A 16,350-nucleotide genomic window follows, 5' to 3' on the forward strand; every position below is an offset into this window, starting at 1 on the left:
CTATTATATTTTACAGTATGATTAAAAAAGGACAAAGTCTGAGATAGTTTGTGAGAACAGTTTAATAAGATCTGTAAGAAATGCACAACAAGCCAGTCTCACATTGATTAACGGATAAACTGACTGCTGTAATCCGTGGCGGTTGTTTGATTAAAGTTTTAAAGAACACATCACATCTTTACAACAGAAAATGTATTTTGTGATATGCATTTTCTTCAGTTTAATGCAGCTTTGGTGAATAATTTTCTTTTATAATCATTTTCAAACTTTTGGAAATTTGATTCAAAATTTAAAAAAAAACATTATTTCCCCAAAAACTATGGATCTTAGCTCATCTTACATCTGTCTTTATTTAAACTCAACCGTGAAATACAATCATGATGCAAAATTCATGTACATAGTAAAAAATACATTAAAGGTGCCCTAGAATGAAAAATTGAATTAAACTTGCCATAGTGAAATAATAAGAGTTATTGCCTCTTCCTTCATATGTAAATCTCTTGAATTAAAAACACCACAGAAAAACAAGTGCTTCTCAACATAAAGCCAACTGTGACGCAAGCGTTGGGGATCATTTATATGCACGCCCCCAACATTTGCATCTGTCCAAACATGTTCATTGTCAGGCGAAACTGACGGAGCGAATCATCTGGACTGCAAATAAACAAGACACTCGAGGATGGCAAAAACGGCTCTCATGACAGGTCATGTTCAGGCTGTGCAGGGAACGTGAGGACTTTTTATATGTCAACAGTCATGGTTGAGGTTTATTATAATTAGATACCTCAACAATTTATTTCAAAATCGTTCGTTTGTTTGGCCCATTTCAAGCAAGCTTCGCTCAGCGTCTTAAACTGAAGAAATGGGCAACTATGTTCCTGCAAGCAGTAATTAGGGATTTATCCACTTATTGACTAGCTGTTTAAACAATTTCTGATTAAATTGAAAGTTTCTTATAGAGGCCGCATTGTCTAGATTACGCAAGATGCTTACAGTAACAATAGGAAACACCAAGACTAACCATACACAACTAAATAGTGTGTCTAATGACAAAGGTTAATATTATTTTGTATTACAAAATACAACCGTAGATACGTTGCTTACAGATCGTTCACTCGATCCTTCTAGCAAACGTCACCTTTTCCACCATATAAGTTAAAACGACAGTCATTTGACAAGGCTATTCATTTTGCAAAAATATAAGTTATTTATATTTTTGAGAAATGAAGTAGGCCTATGATGTTTTTATTGTTACCAAGCAGTGATCACAAATTTAAATATACATTTCCTTTGAAATAAAGCCCATTCATAAATAAATAGAAAAATAAACAAAAAGAACAAACTTTACCTCGGGGGGAGGGCCTAAACAAAAGAAAACAAAAATACCTCTATCTAAAAGGAATTAAGTATTAAATTACCTACATTAAAGAAAAACAAACAAAACAACTGATAACTTCCCTCACTCCCTAACTAACCATTAAACAGGAGAAGATATATTAGGTAGTGATGTTACGCCTGATACCGAGGCTTCGAAGCGTGTGTCGAGAACGTCAGGCACCTCTCATCGGAGCTCCGTATCGAGGCTTGTATTGTTTTAGTGACGTGACGTCACTGATGACGTTCGAAGCCTCGTTTGAGTGCAGCGCTTCGAGAAAGGGTTCACTTTCGGAGGGATGCTTCGACTATATGACGTGTCAAACTACACAAGCACTACCACTACCCTCTCTCAAGTCTAAAGAACTCCATTTCCCTCTGTTAAACAAACGTACTCGCCAGTTACAAAATTATGAAACACTAAGCATAAATACATGAATGATTATAGATATATATATGTCGTCTGAAGCAAATAAAAAGTGGGTGGGTGGGTGGGTGGGTGGGTAATTTATTTTTTACTACCGTTTAACGTTTGACGCCATATTTACATTAAATACAAATATACTGCCGTTTACTAAACGACTGATTGGAGCAGACAAAATTACGGAAATCACCAAGTTTTTAACCGTGACTATAGTGTAGCGGTAAAATGCATGACATAAAGTTCGGACGCAAATCAATCCGGGGTTCTACTCCCTTTTCACATCACATATCAGATCGGAAAGGCATTTATTTTTAATAAAAATGGAGAACATATTAGAAAAGTAGAAATAAAGCGTCTAACATGTGTTTAATAATACGTGTTTTTTTTTGTTAGGGGTAGTTAAACAGACATGTACTGAATTAGAGACGATAAAAGTGACTGGTCCAACATCGTTGGTCGTAAAAAGTGGGTGGGTCTTGTCTATATATATATATATATATATATATATATAAATATAATCAATTTTTGCATTGACCAGCAGGTGTCTAGTGTGCATTCGAAGCCTCAAGAAATGAACCACTTTTCAACACATCAGGCTGGAAAGCTTCAAAGCTTCATGAAGCTTCATTTCGCCACCACTAATATTAGGTATCCTCCACCCTACGTTACTCATAACATCTTAACTGATTATAACTGACACCAACTTGTTAACACTAACACCCATTACGCATTACAACAATGAGCGCACCAAGCTCTCTCTGGTCTTGGTTTGGAGACCCGGTGGGCCTCAACCGCCGCATGTCTCTCTCCTTTCCCCGTTTCTCTCTGCAGCTTTATAGTGGACTCCTCAGGACACGCACCAATCAGGGCGTAGACAACTCCCAGATTAGATGAATGAACAGGTGGTAACCATTTGCCTATCAGGCAAGAAAACACAGGAAGGGAGAAAGACAGAAAGAGAGAGAGAGAGAGAGAAGAACAAATACTCCAAAAACACTCATTGTGGAAGAAATAAATATCAATACGTCCTTGGACGTAACAATATATCATTATATATAAACATGTAATATCATTGAAGAAAAAAGACAGGAGATTGCTGAAATGCAGCTTACTTGTTTATTGGTGTTTTCAGATCATCTGCTCGAGAGAGAACTTGCGTGCATAAGGTTGCCAGATTGGACATATTTAGGTAAAACACGGGATAGTATACGTGTTCTTTTCACAGAAAAGCTCTGTTTGGGGGATTTTAATTACTGAAATCTGGCAACCGCAAGCATGCAAGCTCTTTCTCGCGCGCGGATGATCTGAAAACACCAATAAACAAGTAAGCTGCATTTTATCAATCTCCATTTGACATGTTTTGCTTAAAGTGTCATTCAGTCGATCTGTGTTCTGTCAGGACAGTCAGGACTCACGAGCCGCTTTGCTGAACAACTGAACTGAATTGAGCTGTGAGTGACTGAAATAAGCCAATCAGAGCAGAGCTCAACATTAATATTCATGACTCTTCCAAATAAGTCAAAAACAGAGCATTACATCCTATAGGGACAATTTATAGGGTTGTAAATGGACCTGTAAAACTGTATCTGGACAATTTTTGCCCTTAAATAAGCCACATACCCTCTATGTAGATATCAGAGAACAATTTAACATGTTGTTTCAACACATTCTAGGGCACCTTTAAATCTGTGGAACTGAGCTGAAGAACTTTTTCAGACTCGCCCTGGAGTTCCATCCGCTCTGCTTTGTGAACCTGAACACACTCCCAAAGAGATCAGGGAATGAATCCATCAGGTGGATGCTCTCTGCGTCCTCTGGACTATGTAGAGAAAAAAGACACCAAAAAAACATGGTCTGACACACAAAACTATTAATTTATAGAATAAATACTGTGCATCATGTTTTCATGTAACTCACTAATGCTCGTGTAGGTTACGTATAAATCGCAGCAGGCCTAGTGTGTTCTCGGGATAGCTTTTCTTCTTACCATCCAATTTCTGGACAAGCTCAGATGGCAGCTGAAAAAAGAAAATATTTATTTACAAAAGTAAAATGATTTTTTCAAACCAAGAGTAAAGCATGCCATAAACTGCATTCAAAAGATTTGTCGAAGGAAAATATTGAAGACATGAGTTCAGTTTTTTGAAGTTGTTACTATTTTCATTTATTTAAATGCTGTACTGAAGTAAGACTCACTTTAGTTTTCCATTGAGAAAAGCTTTTCCCCTCGGTGTATTGTTCAATAGCTTGAAGGAGCTCCTCATCAACATTACGACAGTTCTCGGCCTCTTTCTGGTTCCCCAATTTTTTCAAATACTCCACTCTCCTGACAGGATTTCAAATACAGCACAATCTCTTCAGATGATAAGAAGAAGAAAAAAAGTAAAAAAAATAAAAAAAAAACATACAGTAGATCCAATTTCCTCTTCATTTCATATAAATCCATAATACGATTGTACTATAAGCAGTGCTGAACCTCTCTGGCTTGTTTAGACTGATCAATGTCATTGCCAAATCAATGGAATATTCTACCTTTCATCAGTCCAGAAGAAGGGATGTGCAAGGGTTTGCTCCACAGTTGGTCTGTTGTTTGGATTTTCATTGATCATCCACTCGACGAGATCCTTCGCTACATCATCATCCAGATGTTCCAGAGAGTATTTTCCTTGTAGAATGTTGACTTCACAAAATGGACCTTTACCAAATGGATGGTGTCCTCTAGAGAGAATGTAGTACACCAACATCCCAGCAACCTTCAAACAGGTTACAGTGATACAAGTTTAGAATTTTCACCAAATACAATTTAAATGAATAGTTTTTATAATTGTGTGCAAGTCAATAATTTAATTTCTAATGATAATTTAATTATGTAATTGCCTTATTGTTGACTTCTAAGAAGAGTACCACCTGAATGTCGGAGCTCCTCTTGTACCCAGTGGTGGCCTCCTCATCTATGGCCTCCTTTGCCTTCCAGCATCTAGTTCCAGCAATGCTTGTTCGTAAAGTCGTTTGGCTTAGGTTCAATCGACGACTTATGCCAAAATCAGCCAATCTAGCTTTTCCATTTATGTCTAAAACAAACAGAAGTTTCAAATTAATGGGAGAGAAAAGATCTGATAGTTTTAATTACTCACGTTTAACTCTTACCAATCAGAACATTCTGGGGTTTGATGTCCCGGTGGAGTATTTTGGTCTGTGGATGGTGTAAAACCTGTAAGCTGCAGAGAACTTCCTTCACCAGCTTCTTCAGAACCAAACTTCTCTCAGTGCTATCATCTGGTAAATGCTCTTCGATATATTCCTCCAGTGTGTACTCACAAAGCTGAAGAACAAGATATCCAAAATCTGCAACTTCAGTGAAGTCCACATATCGCACAATGGAGGGACTATCAAGTTGTGGAAGTCGTAGAAATTCCTCCTCATTTTTGAGGACTTGGTAATTAGATTTAATCATTCGTTTCACAGCCACCTCTGTGCCATCATCCCTCAAACCAAGAAAAACTTCTGTTCCATCACTTCCTTTAGCAATACGAAATTCATCACTAGGTACAAGAGTAAGGTTTCCCAGCTTATTATTGCTAATATCCATGTTAGCTAGCTTCTCAAGCTTGGGCCTCCAACGACGGCTCGTCTGAACCCATCTTTTTGAGATATTTGGGTTTTCAGCAGAAGGTGTGAATGGCTGAACACTTAAATTTGATTCCTCAATAGATTTTACCGTGCCTGGATACGGTTCCTCTTTATCCTGCAGCTCACCTTCTTGTGATCCCACTTTTAGCTGGATTTTTTTCTTCTTCTTTTTCTTCTTCTTCCTGTTTGTTGATAGAGCAGCAGTCTCCTCACATAAACTATCCACTGCAATTGAACCTGCTGGAGGTCTCAGAGATTGATCCATCCTTTGCAGTTTTTTTTTCATGACTCCATCCATCTCTATCTCTGCGGTGTTAAGTATCATCTCTGGGACATGAGACAATCCAGACAATGTAACAAGTTCAGGAGCAAAGTCATTTATATTGGCGAACAGTCCATATGTCCACATTCCAATTAGACTTGAATAATCAGGATGTGTGAGAGGCAGTAGACTTTTGCATAACTTCTCATAGACAGAATTGTTTGTACTCAGTTTTTGCTCAGACATCTTCTGCATCATGACATTGAGTGTCTTTAGTATCAGATGATTGACTCTTTCTCCTTGTGCAATTCCAAATGGCTGAAGACTGTTTGTTAGAATTGGCACAAGCTCACTGAATACCTGAGAAGAGATGCTTTCACTGACACACAAAGCAGCATATAAGCAGTTCAGTGCAACCGGCCAATGGTCACGAGGGATTTTTGGAAAGCGCTGGATGAGTCCCTCAATGTATCTGTCTGCACTCTTTGTGTCTTTTAACCACTTTATGGCGCTCTGACGGTACTGCTCTTCACTTTGACCAATGACATTAAAGTAGTGCTCAAAATAAATCAAATGATCAAAAGGGTTCTCTTGAAAGAAATGTTCCTTATAGTCTCTGTAAACTTCTGTCTGTTTTTTTCTTCGTACATCACAAGAAAAAGAGAAAAATATACGCACTTTGTCAAACACTTCACTTTGTGAAGATAACTGACAAATCATTCTCTCTACCTGTTTATCAAGCTCCAGATTCAGCCCAAAGTTCCTTACAGGTGAAGCTCCAGCCTCTATAAGTGCTTTCACAATGTCCTCACGACCATTTTTAACAGCACACTGCAATGGAGTAAAAATTTGTAATCCATGTCCATCTGGGTTAGCTTTTGCTGCAAGTAATCTTCCCACAATACTTAGTGGAACTCCAGTTGTTAAAGCAGCGTAATGTAGAGGAGTTTGTCCATTTGTTGAGTGTTTGTTTGGATCAGCCGACTCTTCAAGTAGATAGCAGCAGATTTTTTCATTTCTGCATATTACTGCTGCTGTTAATGGTGTAATATCATCATTCCAGACTTCAGAAGAGTACAAACCATTAATATCTCTGCCTCTTATTAATTTGCCTCTTATTAATTGTCTCTTTAATTTATTGTCTATGATGCATTGAATTATGGGATCTGTTTTTCTAGGTAATGCTGGAACTTGAACTGGAAATGGTACTTGGATCTGGAATGCCATGGATTTTCAAATGTTCTTTATAATCTGTGGAGAGATGTTAAACATAATTGCAATTATGTCTATTTATATGCCACATGGACATTTAATACATCTCAGCCCTTAATGCTTCTTAGAAAGTAGAAAAAAGAAAAAAAAAGATTGCAAATGTAAAAGCCAAAGTAGTCCAAGGCACTCGATGGGTGTATTGAGAAAGTTAAAAAGCCTTTATTTGTTCATGGCTTAAACAATTAAAATTGGTGACAGGTACACCTATTGCAAATGTGTACAAAAATGTAATACCACTTTGGACCAACAAACATTAATTAATAAACTCTAAACATTTTTGTCATCCTTTTTGTTAAAATATACCTCCACAATTGTTCCCTTCCTATGTTATTTTGTTTACCTGTATAATCCACCCAATGCACCTCATTTTGGCGGCTTGTGGGAAAGGGAAGTGAGTCTGTGAAGACAGCCTTAAAGGGGGGGTGAAATGCTGTTTCATGCATACTGATCTTTTTACACTGTTAAAGACTTGGAATCCCATACTAAACATAGACAAAGTTTCAAAAGTTAAGGTGGACGTTTGATGGGAGTATTTCTTTGTCAAAAATACTACTTCCGGTTAGTCATAAGTTTCGGCAAGTTTTTTGAGATCATGCGTCCCCTTTGACGTTAATGGGGGCGGAATTTCCTTGTATGGGCCTTACGGACAATTCTACCGGAAGCGCGTGAGAGAGAGTGAAGGAGAGAGAGAGAGAGAGAGGGAGAGAGCGAAAGCAACAGCCTACGCCCATCAAAGCGCTGGCTTGTAGGATGCTGGACAGGTGACAATTACACATAGCACATAACAATGTCACCAAAAAAGTGCGTTTTTGGTTGCCAGACCAAGACAGTCCTGCACAGATTCCCCAAAACCCCGTGTTAAGGCAACAGTGGATGTAATTTGCTTTTCCGGATCAGCAACTGAGTTGCGCGAATGTTTATATCTGTTCGCTGCATTTCAGTGCCGACTGTTTCATAAACAAGGCCCAGCTCGACGCCGGATTTTCCCAATCGCCTAATGCTGAAGGATGGAGCAGTCCCAACGATAAAGGTCCTAACGTTAGAAGGGTGAGTGAGACTGCTTCAAATGTCTGTTTTTTTTAGTCCGCTTACTGTCTACACAAACCACGCGTAAACACACAAACACACGTGCACAACTGCACTTCCCACATGTACACCTTCAAAGACAAAAATACGACGATATAATTCAAGTATAAATATGTAAATAACACAAGCCGCTAAGCATATTATATAGTTAGTGTATAACTTGTAACTTACCACATACAGACGTCCTGCTCTAGTCGTTTTTGCTGCTGCTCCTGTTCAACTGCAGCCTCTGGGTCTGATTCCGGATCATAGATGTATGGCTGTATCTGATTAAAAGCCATATTTTTATTTTGAATAAAGTTTTTTTCCCGCTGTTAGGGATGACGCACTCGACTCAACACACAGCGCGCTGCTGCACACGTCATTATTTAGCTCCGCTCACACGACACGCCCCCACCCGCTCGGCTTTTTTCGGAAAGACTCGGAACAGCGCATCTTTCTTATATAATTATTAAAAAAATAAAGACTTTTCGGAGATATGCAGGATGCAATGCTACTCTATAGGTACTCAAGATTGACATGACACTGACTGAAACTGAGTGTTTCACCCCCCCTTTAAGAATCACCCTAGGTGGACAGTTACCGAGGTGGTATTGAGAACGATCCTTATTGAGGTTAAGAACATCCTCAATTTTAGACCTTTGGGTTATGTCCCTAGCGACATAGCAAATCCAGACCCAGTAACAACAAATTCCTTGCTGATGGGGCAGCCAGACTCCTCCTTGCCCCAAGTTGTCTGCTCAGACCCTGAATTACGCAGTAGATAAAGATGGAGACATAGTCTGGTTCTGAGTGATAATTTCTGGAAGCATTTTATTCAAGACTTCCTACCCACACTGCAGTCAATGCAGACATGGCACAGAGAGAATATTGCAGTTGGTACTGTAATACTCCTTGTGGACGAACAGATTCCCAGGGCACTCTGGAGAGTAGGTATTGCCTGTTCTGTCATCCATAGTTCAGATGGGAGAGTCAGAACAGAAGTGCTCAAAGTAAAAGACCAAACGTATACTAGGCCAGTAGCAAAGTTTATTGAGCTGCCATCATTACCCCCTGACACAGAGTCTCCATTATTGACAATATTGCCATTTTTCATAACAAATTTGGGGGCAGCTGTGCAAAAGGCCATGTTCAAGTTAAAATTAGTTCATCACAATAGTTGTACAGTATTCTGTATATGAGTGTTGCTTCTGCCGAGTAGGTGAAGCGGAAACGGATGATGTCGAGTCGTCCATATTTTTTTACGGTCTATGTTCCCAACCCGTTTATACCGTTTATTTTTTCCGGTCTATGGTTTACACACACATGATTCGACTATCGGTCGACAATAGAGAGATTCGAAAATTCTGATTCGAATGTGTAAATCCTTAGTCGGGGACACCCCTAGTTCACTTAAAGGGTTAGTTCATCCAAAAATGAAATTTATGTCATTAATGACTCACCCTAATGTTGTTCCACACCCCCGTTCATCTTCAGAACACAGTTTAAGATATTTTATATTTAGTCCGAGAGCATAAGCAAGTGTATGCACACTATACTGTCCATGTCTAGAAAGGGAATAAAAATCTCTTCCGTATTTGTTTTCAAGCCTCAAATAAAGATTTGAACGATTATGAATCAGCGTATTTATTCATGATTCGGATCGAGTCTCCTCCAGGTCCTAGTGCCCGCTCTCAGGAATGGTTTATGTATGTGTGTGTAGTGGGGGGCACTGCTGCTACATAACAAAATTAAAAGTAGAATACACAAATAAATTCAGCATGACATTTGTAAATTAAATACTTTTACAGTTTACTAATCTGTAATAAAATTGTATAAAATGGATGATGAAAAGTAATCCAAGGAGCTCTAAAATAAATAAGCTAGACAGCATCAACTGAGGTCATGCCACCCCTCAAAAATGAACTATTTAGGTTACAACTGCAACTGTCTGGGGTGAAAAATCACTGACTTCATTATTGTTATTTTCAGAGCTTTCAATATGCTCTTATTATAAAAGGAACTTTATTAACATGTATTTACCGTTAGCAGGTATCCTTTTAGTAAGGAATGAAAAAAAAAGTTTTTGTTTAAAATGGTGTTGTTTCCAAACAAAGGGAAAAAAATAAACGTATATCGGTATTGATATCGGCCAAAGTGATTCGAAAACTATCGGCATATCGAATTTTGAAAAATCTTGCATCCCTACCAGACTGTTAAAAAATATATGGACGTTGTGTCTGTGACGTCACCCATAGGATTCCGATAAGCCATTCTGAAGAGTAAAGTAGAGACGAGCTGGCCGTTGCCATCTTGCTAGCGAGTCGTCACGCGTCACTCCCGGATAACAGAAAATGGGCAAAGAGGTGGGATGTGGGCGGAGGAAGACAATGCTTAATAAATTCGTAGTTTTTTTAATTTTTTGACCAAAATGTGTTTTCAATGCTTCAAGAGATTCCAATTAACTAACTGATGTCACATATGGACTACTTTGATGATGTTTTTTATTACCTTTCTGGACATGGACAGTATAGTGTGCATACACTTGCCTATGCTCTCTGACTAAATTTAAAATATCTTAAACTGTGTTGCGAAGATGAACAGAGGTCTTAAGGGTGTGGAACGACATTAGGGTCAGTCATTAATGACATCAATATAATTTTTGGGTGAATTAACCATTTAAAGGAAGGAGAGTGCTGATATCCTTAACATTGCTCCTCATAGGAGATGTCATCACATCAAATACAAACAGGCGGTCACACGCAAGTATGTATACTTCTCTGGTCTGGATAGGCTTAATGTGATATTAACAGTGAGGCCTGTAACTTTATGTGCAGCAGTGTTCAGTGCACATGATGGGTGTGTGATATAGCATGGTCAGCTGAATAAACATAAACGTGGTTTTACAATGAAACAAATCAATTCTCAATTAGTTTCATGATACAGTCCGTACCACATAGTTCTTCGGCATTATCACTTCACGTGAATAACATGCAAGACATTGCAAACATAGGATAAATGCATGATATAGCAGCTGTTCTTTTACAACTCAAGAAATATTTTATTGATCCAACAGCATATCATATAATGATTATTAGACTATATCTCATATATATTTCATATCTCAAAAAAGTCTTTAGTTTTATTATATTTATAAAAGAAAGATAGGCTGTACAGAGGCTTTCCAGAAAAAAACAAGCGGAGCAGGCGTATCATGTTAAAGAATCACGAGCGCGTGCAGCTATTGCGTCTGCATTCTGTGACGTCCTTAAATGTGGAAAAAAACGTAGACTTTTAATAAAGTGATCAAAACTAGGCTACATTACACATTCGTAAATTAACCGTTCTCTCATAACATTTAAAAGCCGCGATCGAAACACAGAACATCACGCAAATATATAAAAACATTTTGATAAATAAACCTAAAAAAATACCTGCCTAGAGAGGAAAAGAACACTTTGAGTGCGTTTATATGCATGTTCTTAAGCCGATTGTGTCTAAAGGGGGTCGCACACCGGACTGAAGCTCAGCGCCGTGTCTCAGTTAACATTATCTCACACCAGGCAGACGTGAACATTATACGCGCGAGCTCAATTTTGAATCGAATTCTGACAGAAGAGCTGCACGATGAGTGTATCTTGTAGCACAGGGTGAAATCAGTATGTACATTCACGATTTGAGGGAAATATATTTAATCGCCGCGGACAGACGTCGAATGCCGCCGTCGGTGTATGTGTTCGAATTTTAAAGCTAAGGTTGAGTAGGCTACACTTATCCACCACGTCACTGCGTGATATCATTATATCATTGTATCTTTTGAATCAAAGCACACTGTTATATTGTTTGGTTATTTCCATAGGCCTACGGTGCTTTATTTATTTGCATTTTGTTGACATTGTAAGAAAATAATTAATTCTTTAATTTAACCAATCAATACATTGAGTGAATCTGAACCATGTCTCTGGTGTCTTTTCTCCTCTCCTAGTCACTGGGCATCTATTGAGTAAATAATTATCTCCCTACTGGATTTAGATTTTTTAAATGTACTCTAAAGGAACACCAATGTCTTTATTTTTAATAAAAATATAAGAATAATATTTAAAAAATGGATAAATGTTGCATTTTACAGGTAGGCTAGGTTAAGACTTGAATTTAAAAAAAATGTAATGATTTTATTTCATATTTTAAAAGCTATTACAATTATGACAATATGACAATGCTGTTGAGTTTATAATGTTATAAATGTAAAAATTGTCACATTATGAGCTCAAGATTATTTTACATTTTGAGAAAATTATTACATTATGTACATTTTTATATCACCTTATGATTACACTCATCAAATTTGATGATGATCCGATAAAAACTCCAGGAGGAGTTTGTTAACGTACGACATCTGAAAATGGCAAAAAACGTGCAAAAATTGCACAAAAACGAACAGAAAATTTAAAATGGCTGACTTCCAGTTGCGTTTAGGACTTTGGTCCAAGAGACATTTCTGTAGGTATTGGCACATTAAACACATTAAAGCACATACATTTACGTGAAACAGCGTGGGAGCAGAGGTGGTAAAAATACGAAAAAGTTATACTCGAGTGAAAGTATATATACCTAAATAAAAAATTACTCCAGTAAGAGTAAAGAGTCCTCCATTCAAACATCACTTGAGTAAAAGTACAAAAGTATCAGATTTAAAACGTACTCAAGTACCGAAAGTAAAAATTAAATATTAAAATGAACTGTAAATATCAATAATTAAGCAGATCAATTCTTTCGGGACTAATATGCAATGCTTTAACTGAACAAATGATAAGATTAGATACTGCAATTAGGAATTTGTTAGATTTGCAATTAAAGCTACACTGTGTAACTTTTTTAGTTTATTCTTAGCTAAAAACACTTAGTTCTTTCAAAAATATATGTGCTCATTAATGTATATTTGCTCCTTTCAAGTAATAAAGTATTCTCGTAAGTTTTTTAATATGCCATTGAAAATACATACGGATGAGGGGTTCGAATGCCGGTCGCCATGTTGACCCTCCATCTTGAAAGTATATTAGCCAAAGAGGGACATACCAGTAAATTCAAGCTTCGCCTTGCTAATTGTTATGATTAATAATTAATTAAACGGACAACTGAGAGTCGGAATGCATGGCTTTGGATACATTAATTTACATTATTAGTTAATATAATATGTTATTAGGGAATTAATTATGTCATATTTAATTAATAACAAGTCATATATTACTTCCATATACTTTCATATCTATTAATCATATAGAATGTTCATTAGTTGCTGATGCAGTAAATCATAAATAAATGGTTTAGTTCTTCATGAGTCTAACATTAATTCATGATTATCTGTGCTTTAGTTAGGTATGAATTAATGCATATTAGTGCACCTGTATTGTAAAAGTGTTAGCAATGTTTTCATAGTAAATAGTGTGCCGCAAAATACAAACCTTTGGGAAACACTGAGCTTGTGGCAAACCTGACTTGTCAGCTTTTCCAAGTCTATACCCGACCGGATCATCCATGACCGGCCTGACCGGTTTGGAAAGCAAGTGTAATAAATACTTGGAGCGGGCATGAGAATATTGGAGTAAAAAGTAAACTTTGCCTTTAATATTGTAGTGGAGTTAGAGTAAAAGTAGATGCAAATAAAATATACTCAAATAAAGTACAGTATCAAAGTATTTTTAGCCTACTTGATTACTCACCACCCCTGAGCGGGAGCTGCACTCCACTGAAGTTGGACTGAATAATGCTCCGATTAATATTACAGTTCTGAATCACCAATAGATGGCCAGTGACTAGAGGAGCAAATACGCCCGAGACATGGATCAGATTGTTTTAATGTAAAACGTTTTGTGTGTCTGTGTTAGATGTTATCTGCTTTAGTAGAGCGGAAGTAAAGCAAACATTTCTCTACTTTAATAAAAGTTATAACAACAACAACAACAACAAAACATGCCGAAAAATACAGTAGGCAATCATGTAGCCTACAGTGGTTATACAAATCTACACACATCAACTAAAACTGTTTGGTTTTGTGATTTGAAAAGTAATACATAAATATAAAAAAGTATCATGAATATAAAAATAATGAAAGTAGCCTACAGTAATCTGGAGGATACTGTAGGCAGAATGGATTTATATTTTTAAAATGTACTCTAGCCTACAAAGGAATACCAGCTATGTTAAAAAAACAACAACAGCAAAAAACATTATAAACATTTTATTACAATAACAATGTCCGACTCCTATATACTTATGTGCAGTAATTTAGGCTAACGCCTGCTGCAAGGCACACCACGACGTCGATTACAGCGCGCTTATGGAGTTAATTTCCATTGATAACCAATGTAGCCTGAGACACTTAAACGGGTTTGCGTGAAGTTTGTTATAAATTTAAATTAAACCCAAGATAATAATCTGTGATTGCATGCTCAACAACAGAAGTCTGATCATTGAATGATCACGGAGTTCTAAGATCATGTTAAATGGTTATAATTACCTGTGTCATTTCCAGAAATCCCAAAAATGTTCTAATCAGAAGAGACAGGACTTTCGTTTCGGTATTGGCATGTGCCGTTTCTTCCTCGTAGTCTCACGCACACTGTTCACGTCATCCACCCAGGCATGGATTGAAATAGGGACTTTCCCGGTGGGCCGGTCAGTGAAGCGAGGGAGATCTCCCCCTCCAATTATATTAGGCTACTGTCTTTAAAAAGCAGCATAGGCAAATACTCCAAATGCGTGAAGAAATGGCGCTTCCCGATTAATGGCGTTCACATGTCGAGTCTAAAGGTAATGTCTGTCGTTGCTAAGCAATGAGAAGCGTTCTGCACGAAAACTAGGAAGTTTCAGCAATGGATTTATGGATTTCCAGCATTTATTGCGCCATGAGCTCAGTAGATATACTTATGGAGATGATAAAACCCGCCCTGTAGCCTACAGCTGTCATCATCAGTCCATGTATTTTGGTAAATTAAACATTTAGCCTATAGCTACTTAGAAGATCCATAAGCCAGAAGACAAAGCCAGGTTCAGGGACTGACAAACATTACATCACATTTGAATTCAAAGAAAGAAAGAAAGAAAGAAAGAAAGAAAGAAAGAAAGAAAGAAAGAAAGAAAGAAAGAAAGATATAAATAAATAGATAAGTAAATAGATAAGTAAATAAATAAAAATAAGACTAAATAAATCAACGAGGAGGTATCAAATAAATACAGTCCTCCACACAAAACATAGAATAATAATTGGGGGGGGGGGGTTATACATTATATATTATATAATTATATAGATAAGGATTTATTTTATCTCTTAACATCTTCTTGAAAGTGAGAAATATTGGAGGTAACTTTCATAGTTTTACATTTGTGGATAAAGTATTTTGCAAGCAAAATAATTAAGTTGCAGAGAAAAAACTATTTTCATATAGCGACGAATAAGCTTAAAGGTGCCCTAGATTGAAAAATTGAATTAACCTTGCCAAAGTGAAATAATAAGAGTTTAGTACATGGACATCACATACTGTGAGTCTCAAACATAATTGCCTCCTATTTCTTATGTAAACCTTGTGAATCAAAAACACCACAGAAAAATAAATGTTTCTCAACGTATGGCCAACTGTGACGTAAGTGTTGGGAATCATTTATGCACGGCCCCAACATTTGCATATGTCCAAAAAAGCAGAATCTACTGATGGTAAACAAGACACTCGAAGATAGCAAAAACAGCTCATGACACGAGGTTTATTATAATCGGATACCACAACATATCGTTCGTTTGTTCGGCCCATGTCAAGCAAGCTTCACTCAGCGTCTTAAACTGAAGAAAGGGGCAACTATATTCCTGCAAGCAGTAAGTAGGGATTTATCCACTTATTGACTAGCTGTTTAAACAAATTCTGATTAAATTGAAAGTTTCTTATAGAGGCCGCATTGTCTATATAACGCAACCCAGCTAACAATTTTAGGTTATGAGAACGTTTCCCTAACGTTCCCATTAAGTTATAAAAATGTTTTCTGAATGCTCTAGGAACGTTGAAATGTCCAGTTTGTGGAACGCTGTATATATATATATATATATATATATATATATATATATATATATATATATATATATATTGTGGAACGCTATAACCTCATTAGGTTATAAGAACGTTAAAAAACTTTCTTATAAGGGTGTGGAGTATGATCAAATAAAATATTCCTGTTTTCTCCTTTAAAGTACTTGCTTTTGTTTATTGACATCTTATTCTTGCTTAAAAAAGAAGATATATATCTATACATTACTCTATGGTCTAATGAGATGGCT

General features: G+C 36.9%; 1 protein-coding gene across 3 annotated transcripts; it reads right to left on the minus strand.

The window, feature by feature from the left end:
• Positions 1–478: 478 nt before the first annotated feature.
• Positions 479–14,914, minus strand: LOC137045271 (probable serine/threonine-protein kinase irlE). 3 transcript variants are annotated; one of them, XM_067421947.1, is made up of 8 exons: positions 14,545–14,914; positions 4,946–6,941; positions 4,676–4,869; positions 4,331–4,551; positions 3,995–4,124; positions 3,716–3,816; positions 3,477–3,617; positions 479–2,715 (listed from the first exon to the last, which is right to left on the minus strand). In XM_067421947.1, the coding sequence occupies exons 2-7, from the start codon at positions 6,915–6,917 to the stop codon at positions 3,479–3,481; spliced, it is 2,757 nt and encodes a 918-aa protein (XP_067278048.1). In that variant the 5' UTR covers positions 6,918–6,941; positions 14,545–14,914; the 3' UTR covers positions 479–2,715; positions 3,477–3,478. The 3 variants fall into 3 exon arrangements, with proteins under 3 accessions (XP_067278048.1, XP_067278117.1, XP_067277979.1); XM_067422016.1 differs by having other exon boundaries at positions 479–3,617; positions 4,706–4,869; XM_067421878.1 differs by having other exon boundaries at positions 479–3,617.
• Positions 14,915–16,350: the final 1,436 nt, after the last annotated feature.

This window comes from Pseudorasbora parva, chromosome 1 (assembly GCF_024679245.1).
Source record: "Pseudorasbora parva isolate DD20220531a chromosome 1, ASM2467924v1, whole genome shotgun sequence".
NCBI classification, from domain to species: Eukaryota; Metazoa; Chordata; class Actinopteri; order Cypriniformes; family Gobionidae; genus Pseudorasbora; species Pseudorasbora parva.

Bases quoted from the DNA above. Each gene is read 5' to 3' on its own strand.
- LOC137045271 (XM_067421947.1), bottom strand. From the start codon at position 6,917: ATGGCATTCCAGATCCAAGTACCATTTCCAGTTCAAGTTCCAGCATTA. The intron at 4,552-4,675 runs GCAATTACATAA...ACCTGTTTGAAG, and splicing joins TCTTAGAAGTCAACAATAAG to GTTGCTGGGATGTTGGTGTA. The intron at 3,618-3,715 runs GTGAGTTACATG...TTCTCTACATAG, and splicing joins CGTAACCTACACGAGCATTA to TCCAGAGGACGCAGAGAGCA.